General features: G+C 38.6%; 1 protein-coding gene across 1 annotated transcript; it reads left to right on the top strand.

The window, feature by feature from the left end:
- The first annotated feature begins 4,422 nt into the window (after positions 1–4,422).
- On the top strand, positions 4,423–10,672 carry LOC128620853 (uncharacterized). Its single transcript, XM_053646192.1, has 7 exons — positions 4,423–4,838; positions 6,471–6,609; positions 6,986–7,125; positions 7,409–7,461; positions 7,603–7,727; positions 8,273–8,590; positions 8,685–10,672. Exons 1-7 carry the CDS (start codon positions 4,624–4,626, stop codon positions 9,012–9,014), a joined length of 1,320 nt encoding a protein of 439 aa, XP_053502167.1. The 5' UTR covers positions 4,423–4,623; the 3' UTR covers positions 9,015–10,672.
- The last annotated feature ends 450 nt before the right edge of the window (positions 10,673–11,122 follow it).

Below are 11,122 nucleotides of genomic sequence, written 5' to 3'. Positions count from 1 at the left end.
ACAGCCATATCAGGTGACATGGAGGGGATCCACATCTTCCACATGCAGACTCTCCACTGGTTTCCCACAAAGCTCTATGATGAGTCTTCTTATGTTCTCCCTCTATGCCCACTCTCTTGGTGTAGTCATAACCTCACATGGGTTTTATACCATTGCTATGCTGATGGCCATCAACTCATCCGCTCTTTCCCTCCTTTAGACACATCTCAGAATGTTTAGCAGATATCTTGTCATGGGTTGCATCTCATCAACTGAAAATCCTACTACAACTGAGCTGCTGTACATCCCTGGAGCTGTATCCCCATGTCAAGATCTTGTGAACTCTCTGGGTAACTCTCCAATCTCACTATCTGTCACTGCATTACCCTTGGGGTAAACATGGGCAACCAACTGTCCTTCTCACCTGGGAAACTGACTTTTACCAGCACTCTTTTGGTAGCGACAAAGAACCCTTGAAGAAATCTTTTTTCTAAGAGTGCAATCCTGAATGATGGCACATCCAAAATGTTGGACCTTCAAGGGAAGTCAAGCAGAGTGTCTTTCCGTTGATCCATTGCCTTCAGTGCATATGCAGGAAGAGACTCATCTCTCTTCTCTTCTGTCCAGATTTTTTCATTTAAGACACACGGAAGAATGTATCAAATGGAAGAATGTATCTCCTTTACAGAAAGAAAGAATAGATCAAACAAGTTAGAGCATGAGTTGTTAGATCTTTTGTTATTAAGAGCTTTATTACTTGTTTTATTGCTAATACTGATTTTATTGAGTCAAAATGGGCCGCGATATTTCTGAAAGAAAGGTTCCTGATTTAAACATGAAAAAAAGGAAACCACTGGAGCTGGGTCTGAAATCACTCATTCACTCACTTGTTCACTATTTACTATATAGACTGTTGTAAACAGAACACTAAATATAGCAGCAGTGAGGGAGACAGTGGACCAAAGTCAGATAACACTCACTAATAAGTGCTCTGGAAACACACCTGGTATAACTAGTTATCCCATAATCAATCAGAAATTACTTAGTCAAAATAGAGAAGTATTAAAGGTATTGTCTGTATTAAATACACCAAATTTATATACAGAGTTGGTTGTTCCAGTGTCCGTCCTGACATGTAAATATCAAGCCGGAAAAGATAAAACCCCAAAGTATTGTGGTCTTGATGCGGCCACATACATCAGTTGTACACTGGATTTACAGTATTACTATAGTGAGCTATACAGGGAATATAAATTATCCTCAGAAAATTTACACACCACCACATTTCGAACACTGCACTCAATAATGCACTGTATTGTAAATAGGGAAAAAATTCAGGAACAGCATAAGATTATTGGATATTAACAGATAAAAAGTACACTCTTATGCAGAATTCCTGTGGACTTTAATTTTAATTTAAAAATTAAATGACTCATGTTCAGAATGTGACTCATCCAGCTTTCCAGTGTTAATCAGTATATCCAGTCCTGGAGCATCACAAATTAAACAGCAGGCGCACACAGTGAAGTAATCATGTTGGTAGCATTCAGTAAAATCATGAATCTTCCTCTCTAGCTCAATCACCTCTCTCATCGGACCTCACCCGCAGGCCTTCAACCACCACATGACTCCATCAGACATTACAGCCATCTGCCACGTAAAGCATCTCACCTCCATCAACCTTTCAACACCAAGCTTAATGTTACTCACACATTGTCACACTTTTTAAAATCAAATGGCAAACACATTTGTCACTTGAACTGCACATACGTCTTCGGGGAAAATAAACAGATCTTTAATGTGTTAGCTTAGCTTAAGGCTGACATGCTGCAGGTTCTTGGTTTCCTTCTTAAGCTGTTAACCACTGCTACAGTGCACTTGGAAAACAGTGACTACAAAGTAACTGGGTAAAAGCTCTTGCTTCAGACATCCTGAAATTTGTGTATCCTCTGTACCTCTTCTGCAAAACATAAACATAAAAAATAGAGAGAGAAGAAAGTAAAGGCTTACAGAAATAAGTGAGTCTGTGACTTCAACATGCTAGACATTAATGATTTATGCCTCTTTGCTGGTTTAATAAATAAATAAATTTTAAAAAATACAATTGTATCAAACCCCAGACTGTGTACTCCAATTGTGCCATTGTAATTTATACCCCATAAATTTAGGGTGTCTTTATAGGAATGCATGAAAAATGTAGCACTAACTACCAAACTGAATTTGGTAACACTTTAGAATACGGATCCGTCATTAACGATTAACTACACAGGAAGAAATGAATAACACAATATTAACACTCAAGTAACTATTAACTAATTAGAAACTCTGATTAACAAATTAGTAAGTATTAGCACACAGATGAATGCGGTAGTTCACTATTAGCTATTCAATAACTACTATTTCTTTCATGCCTCCCGGAGAAATTTGGTTACTGCACAAAACCTTGGGGTAACCATGGACAATCATCTGTCCTTTTCCTCTCACATTGCTAATCTGACATGCTCATATCGATTTCTCCTTTACAACATCAGAAGGATTCGTCCATTTCTATGCATACAGGCCACTCTAGGTTCGGTCTCTTGTCATTTCGAGACTAGATTACTGCAACTGACTCCTGGCAGGTCTGCCTCTGAGAGCCATTCGACCTCTGCAACTCATCCAGAATGCAGCTGCACGACTGGTTTTCAACCTTCCTAACTTCTCCCACAACACCACATTGCTATGCTCCCTCCACTGGCTTCCTGCAGCTGCCCGCATCAGATATAAAACACTAATGCTTGCCTACAAAGTCAAAAATGGACCAGCACCCACTTAGCTCAAAGCACTTCACACCCCGCACTGCCCCACGCTCCCTCCGATCCTCTAGCACCGCTCGAGTGGTCCCACCATCTCTCAGAGTACAAGCAAGGCATGCATCAAGACTCTTCTCTATTCTAGCACCGAGGTGGTGGAATGAACTTCCCCTAGATGTCCGAACAGCTGAGTCACTGGCTGCCTTCAAACCACGTCTAAAGACCTACCTCTTCCTAAAGTACTTAAATGAGCACTTTTCATTTTAAAAAATTGTCAGTGTTTTCTTATTATATTACCCCTAACAGACTTTTAAGACTGATGGTATTTTTAGTCTGTGACCTAGTGAACCAGTATCAGATGTATTTATTGATCGAGACTTCAAAGCACTTCTGTAAATTGCTCTGGATAAGGGCATCTGCCAAATGCCATAAATGTAAATGTACTAATAAACTATATTAATAGTTACTTATTCTTATTTCTTACACAGCTAATAGTGAACTACCGCATTCATCTGTATGCTATTCCTTACTAATTGGTTGATCAGAGTTTCTAGTTAGTTAATAGTAGTTACTAGAAAGTTAATATTGTGTTAGTAATTTCTTCCTGTGTAGTTAATCATTAATGAAGGATCCGCACTCTAAAGTGTTACCCTGAAGTTCATTCCAAAAAAAATGGAATGACTATTTAACCCTTAATCAGTCCCTCCAAATTTTGCGATTGCAGAAATTAATGTAAAATCAAGGAAGCTCTGCAAGATTCATAGGCGCGTGCACATTTTCAAAATTACCACAGATTTTCAGACTTGGGCCAAGTGTCATGTGACGTCATGACAACGCGCCATCACAACACGCATTCAGCCAAATTCCCCTTCAAACATGAGTACAGCTGTAGGTTTCATCAACGAACGAACATCACTGTGAAAGACCGTGCAAAGTAGTTCCATGGAATTGCAATTTCGCCAATTCAAGTAGTTTTCCACAAAAAAAGCACAAAAACTCCACAAATTGCACTGAAAAATTTGATAAACGCCAAAGCAAAATCAAGCATTTTTGGCCGAAACAATCACTGAAAAAAAACTCTGTGAAATCCTGCACAGATTGTTTAATAAAAATGGTACATTTTGTCAAGATGTCTTTACTGGAATGATTAGTTTCATTGTGTATCACTAATTTCAGGCTACTACTTCACTGTTTTGTATAATGCTCTATAAAGTGCACTTACTCTAGGCTATGCAAGTCTCTTCTATCTAATAATATTACTGGTCTAAGTATTCTGAGGGAAAATCCTAGGATAATTTGTGAAGTGTGGTCTGAGAAAAAGTAATAAATAAAAGGAAGTAAACTTTAGTCTGTATTAGTGACAGAAATTCTCGGAATGTCCAGCCATATCTTACATATAACTGCTGATACACTTGGAAAAGCAGATTAAAAGTGAAAAAAAAAAGTATAAAAGTGATAAAACAGCAATAGTTAGTCTACACCATAGCTTTATACCAACTCTGTTACTTAGAAAAAGAAAATAAAACAGTGTGAGAGCTTGGGACAGTTAAGGGTCAAAGTTCTTACTTAGTGATTCATTATTCAGACGCCGTGGTGACGACAGCGTGCGTTTAATTTGTACCCAGCCCCCAAAATGGCGCTTTATACCGAAATATGTGTAACCGTGTTTCATAAGGCAGAGGAATTTGAATAATAGCAAACTCTTCGGTTTGACTCCTATGTGTGTGTGTGTGTGAGAGAGAGAGAGAGAGAGAGAGAGAGAGGCGGGGTGCGCGCGCGCGCGTGTGTGTGTGTGTGTGTGTGTGCTCTTCTACTTCTGTTCAGTTCACTATCCCGTAAGCAAACTTCGAAGATGAATGGCTCCGGAAAACTCCGCGTGGCTGTAGTTGGAGCAGGGGCAGCGGGATTATGTGCAGCTCGTCACATCCTGTCTCGAGCCGAACTGTTCGAGCCGCCCGTGGTGTTCGAGCAGAGCGCGCGCGTGGGAGGCACGTGGTACTACGAGGAGCGCGTGGGCACTTCTGACGACGGCCGGCCGATCCATGGCAGCATGTACAGAGACCTGAGGTGACGTAGCACTCTGTCCACAAGCGCATGGCTTTCTATAAAGGTTTAAAAATGACTTAAAGAAGTGCATTCAATTGTCACTGTCAGGTACTACCACACAGAGGCACGTCCCTGCTTAAAAAAAATCCAGTTTGTTCTGATCAACTGCAGTTTACCAAATCACCTTTACCTGATATTTTAATTTCCTTACTGGGGACATTCTAAAATGCTTAACGTAAAAAAAAATATAAATAAATAATAATAATAATAATAATAAAAACTGGTAGATCATATTTGCCAGCTGGTGGAAAGAAAAAAGCTTCTGAATTACTGCTACTAATTCTTAACCATAGACTAGTTCACTTTTAATAACACAACCCTAAGAGGGACTTGTTTAACGTCAAAAACACTTAACATGGCTTAATGCACTAAAACAACAGCCAGGGAAAACCGAATTTGGTCTGATAATATCACTGTAATGCATTAAGCCACGTTAAGCATTTTCTTTATAATGGTTTTCTATGGGGAGAAAACGCTTATTGTACAAATATTGTATTTCCACTTAGATTGTGGTGCCGTTGTCTTAGCAGTAGATAGTGTTTATGACAAGAAAAATGTGAGAGAACAATGGTTTTCCCTGCTCATTGTTGTAATACATTAAGCCATGTCAAGTGTTTTTGACGTTAAACATTTTAGAAAGTCCCTCTTAGGGTTGTGTTATTAAAAGTGAACTAGTCTATGGTTAAGAATTAGTAGCAGTAATTCAGAAGCTTTTTTCTTTCCACCAGCTGGCAAATATGGTCTACCAGTTTTACCAGTGTATAGAAGCTGGCAGTTGAGCAGATTACAATTACAATTTTTTCAGCAGGGTATGTGGGGATACAATTATTGAATGTAGCCCCTCTTTTTTGACCAACTGCATATTAAAAAAAAACATCCATCAGTGGATAGGGGCCATAGGACCACTGACCAAATGTTTGGGTGTTGGACCATTTTTAGTGATGCTGGCATTGTAGTGACAATTGTGAGTATGGCATTATTAAGTGCCAGTGTATACCAGGGCAACACCAAATAAGATGTGACTGAGAGAGACATGGGATGCCAACCCATCGCAGGGGACAATCGCACACACACTCACACACCACTGACAATTTAGAAATGCCAATCAGAATGCCTACAGCACATGTTTTTGGACTGGGGGAGGAGGCCGGAGGAAACGCCTGACGCACAGGGAGAACATGTAAACTCCACTTATATACAGTTCAAAACTTAACCCCCAACCCCGGAGGCACGAGAAAAACATGCTAACCACTGTCACCATGAGCTACAGTCATTAATTTTAGCTACAATGTTCAGCTATATGGTGTATAAATGGTGCCTCATAAAATGGCTAATGAGTCCAGATATAAGGTAGATGTACCCAATAAAGTCACTACTGAGTAATAGTATTAAGTGAATGTGACTGGTCATAAAATAATCACAAAGGCATTTCACCTCTCATCCAAGGATTTGATGATGTGAACTTCATTCACATTAGCTTACTGCAATTGGACCATATTGATCATGGCAATGATGGATGCTCATTTGTGTAAATACCCCATTTACTGCTGTGTGCTATGCTTTTGTGTCTCTCAACATGCTCTCTGTTTTCAGAACCAACCTGCCTAAAGAGGTCATGATGTTTCCTGATTTTCCCTTTGACTCCCACTTGCCCTCTTTTCTGACCCACTGGGATGTTCAGCAGTATTTAGAGACATACTGCAAGAGTCATGACATCACACCACACATTAAGGTTTTCAGACAAAGATCATCATGTCATTGTTATTCCCAAGCATATTTTACAAACTGTAAAATACTGTATACAACATATTTAAACATATTGTACAAAGTATCTCATTTTCTGTGTCCAGAGCATGTGTCAAGTGCAGCAATGTTCAGAGCATGTGTCAAGTGCAGCAATGTTCATTAGATTTTCAAACAGTGTCAACTCATTGAACACTGGCTGAAAATACTGCCATAGAGACAGTAGCAGAAAACACAGCCAATCAGATGTGCGCATAGGCCGATGAGGAGGGGCTTGTAAATGTCCTTTGGTATTAGTGAGTAACGTTTTTGTGTTGGAGGCTAAAGTAATGCTTGTGATGGCCCTGTCTCCCTCTCCCCGACAGTTCAACACTATGGTGGAAGAGGTGAAACCCATCTCCATGGAGACAGATGAAGGGGGGGCTGTGAGGTGGGAGGTAATTTCGCGTGGCATGCACGGAGGACATAGCACACAGACATTCGACTCTGGGTTCATCTGCAGTGGGTGAGGAATGCCATTTCTGCTCTTGAGACACACAAAAATCAACTTGTACTCCGTATGAAGTTGATCCATTGGTGCCATTTTGTTAAGATGTATTTTATTACCCTAAAAGAGGTTTAGGTTTTTTTAGTTAAACTCCATACCTTGAACTGATTTCACCCTTGCTGCTAGAATATGAATGAGCACTGTTTAAACCATTCATAAGGAATAGGTGTGAAAGAAGCCACAAGGAGAAAAGAGCAACAGACCTCTAGGCATGACTCATGTGTTCCTTCCTTTTCTACAGTCATTATTCTGCGCCCCATTTGCCCTCCATTCCAGGAATAGAGCATTTTAAAGGTGCGGCAAATGTTTGGTGGTAACAACAAACATGACCCTGAAAGTGCAAACCATTACGCTCATATTCTCTTACCATATTGCTCTCTGTTGATTTCTCCCGCTCTGGCATTTGCTCTCTTTTGCTTGTGTGTCCTTTCTCAGGAAAGGTGATGCACAGCCACTCTTATCGCTGCCCAGAGCCTTTTGCCCATCAATCTGTTGTGGTCTTGGGTGCGGGAGCATCTGGGGTTGACATCTCGTTTGAGCTGGCTCAAGCTAAAGCCCAGGTGAAATAAGCATCTAATACACAGTGACAATGTTACAACCTAAAAATGGCATGTGACAAACTGATCCGTGTCCTTATATTTAGTTAAATTTATCTAAAATTTTAGTTTGTCTATACTATATAAAGGAGCTTGTAATCTATAGCTGGGTGACAAAATTAAGAAAACTAAAAAACCTGGTGGCTCTCTTATGTGTTAGACAGTGCTCCCCACAACCATCATCAAAACACCTATTGAGAGAATATCGGGTGTTCCTCCCCCCAGCAAAATATACATACTTGTAGAATTGAAGCCAAGGTACATGCCTTTTTCAGCTGTTCTGTTGGCTTGTGGTGGCCCAACACCTTACTAATACACTTTATGTTGGTTTGTTCTTTGTCACCTGTCTGTAGTTAGGATATGTAATTGACTGGTCAGCATGTAATGGTTATTCAGTACTCACTTATAATGTGCCTTTTTTTAAAATCAGCTGCATGTGGCTGTCAGCAATATTAATGGTAAGTAGAGACTGACATATTCCCTCACTGTTTCATTATCTCCATCTCTAGGTGATTTTGAGCCATAATAAGCCAGCCCTGCCATTTTCTTTGCCTCTGGAAATCAAGCAGGCACCTCCTGTAGTGAAGGTGCTGGACGATGGCTCTCTGTTCTTCCAGGATGGTTCAGTGGCCCACGCTCAAGTTCTTCTGCTTTGCACTGGATACAAATACCAATTCCCATTCCTCTGCCCAAAACAGCTTGGCCTGGAGGTGCAGCACCACCTACTGGCTCCTCTTTACAAGTACCTGGTGCTTCCAGCCTTTCCCTCACTCTTTTTTATAGGTGTGTGCACAATCATCTGCCCTTTTCTTCACTTCCATTATCAGGTAAGTATCTAGATGATGTGTTTTCGGTGATATAAGCAGCTAGAGTTCTCATGCTTTTTTGTCTAATTGTCTCTTTGTTTTATCTTTCCCTCAGATCCAGTTTGCGCTTGCAGTTCTTGACGGCACTGTGCAGTTGCCCTCACGTGAGTTGATGGACGAAGATGTAGAGAGAGAGAGGCAAAGAAAGACACAGATGGGTGTTCACCTCCTGCAAATGGATTCTGATCAGTGGGATTACTATGTGAGTCTGGCAAAAACAGCAGGGTTGCCTCCTCCAAATCCAGTTATACAAAGTCTCTATGAAGAAGTAGCGAGACAACGACGGGCAAACCCTCAAGCCTACAGAGAACTGAACTACAAATTGGTTAATGCCACTGAGTGGCAGCTTTTCAATGCACCTTCTGAACAAACTGATAATATTTAGTTAGAGATCTTTAGTAGCAGTAAATCAAGGAAAATGCACCTCTCACCAGTCATCCGAAGCTCTCCATCACTTGCAATCAAATCAATTCTTCATCTGATTTATCTCAACTGATTAAACAGAACTATTTTCTGTCATATGCAATAAACATGTTTCTCAATCAATTTGAATTGTAGAACTAATACCCGTTCATTGATGCAAACAAAACAAACATGTGTAGGGCCCCTGGATTTTCACAAATGACTGAATCTTTTCAGAAAAATGGCACAACCTACACTGCGAGTTCACTGGCAGTGAACTTGATTTAATATTTCTAGGTATTCAATACAAGAATTACTAAAAATATTCATAGACATTAAAGGACCAAGAGAATGTGATACTAGTCTCATACCTGTGATCTTTTCACTACTGACCGGATTAACCTATTAGAGATGCTGTATTTATTAAGGAGATTTTGTAACACTAAATTTGTCTGTAGCGTTCTGAATTTATTCTGAAAATGTAAACTTCCACATTAAAGGAAATGATGAACTAAATGTATACTTTTTAGGTAAAGTATAATAAATGTGTGATGGATATCCTATAACAATAAAGATAGTATGCCAAATAAAAATGTTTTACTGACATGAGCAAGTAGGAGTTTATGAATATTCAGGTATATTGGGGCATCAGGTTAATCAGGACACTATAAAACAGCAGCATTTATTTTCTGGCTTTATAAGCAAAAATGTAGTGTTGTTATTAAACCCTTGCTGTTTTCATCAAACAGAAAGTTGACGCCAAAAAGCATATGGTAGGAACATGTGCATTGGCTAGTTTTTCTTATAAGGTTATAAAATTGTCATGACATAAATATGTGTAATATGTATATTACACATATTTATGATGCACGTACGGATACAAAATAAGCATAAAATTAGTTCAAATCATGTACATATGTATATAATGACTAATTGGATGACCACACATAGATAATTGGGAGAGTTTTCCAAACAAGTATGTATGGAGAGGTGTTTTGTTTTTGTTTTGTTTTTAGTTAGGGCACAGTGTTCATTTAATTTTAGGGAATGACATCAACATTTTTTTTATGCTGCTACTGCAATGTTACTTAACTTTAATTGGTTTTCCACTGTGATCTTTACTTAATCTGTTCATACTGAATTTAAAAAAAAAAAAAAAAAAAGATCAATTGTGAATTTTGAAAATGTTGTCATTAGTGTACAAAACAAATTATAGAAAATATTTAGGCATATTAAAATGTTAAGATGTAGTTATTTTTAATTTAGTCTACTTTACAAATGCAGTACACAAATTAAGAACATACTGATTGTATATCTGGAGATTTTTTCCCAAATCCTGTTATTGAAATCTGATTTACTGATGCCATGACGAATGCTAGAAGTAAATTCAAATTCCCAAACATACTGTCCCAAATGACCAAATGTCCCATTAAAATACTTGACAAGAATTTAAATGATCATATAACCATTTTCCTTTCACATGGAGATGTTTAACACCTTGAGGATTTCTCAAAGGTATCATACATCAAGGTATTGTGTTTTATTAATGGCAAGATAGCTCAGGTAAAATAAAATGAAAAGTCGCAATATATATCTTAATAAAGCCTAAATAAAGTATAATCTTAATTGAATTTCTATGAATAAAATTTGTGTTATGTTAATTATATCCTACTGTGTTTTGTGTGTGTGTGTGTGTGTGTGTGTATATATATATATATGTATATATATATATATATATATATATACACACACACACACACACACACACACACATATATATATATATATATATATATATATATATATATATATATATATATATAAATTGATTTGTATACTGGCTGTAAGTAACACAGAGGCCAGATTTATGTGCATATGAATCAAGTAAGAAATATGGTCTAACACCACTAATATTTAGGCCAAAAACACCATATGTCACCAGAAACTGAGCATTTGTTTAGGAAGATAATAAACACCCCCTCTCCGCCTTTATCAACTATGCGAGTCATTTCTGAGTTTTTCCATCTGCTTTCAGGCGTCATCTCCGAACATTGTGAAATTGGACACCCAAGTTTCTTCCCAACCCGGCCG

The sequence above is a fragment of the Ictalurus furcatus genome, chromosome 16, assembly GCF_023375685.1.
Source record: "Ictalurus furcatus strain D&B chromosome 16, Billie_1.0, whole genome shotgun sequence".
NCBI classification, from domain to species: domain Eukaryota; kingdom Metazoa; phylum Chordata; class Actinopteri; order Siluriformes; family Ictaluridae; genus Ictalurus; species Ictalurus furcatus.
Note: the sequence above shows the minus strand (reverse complement) of the source record. Positions and strands in the feature narration are given on the sequence as shown.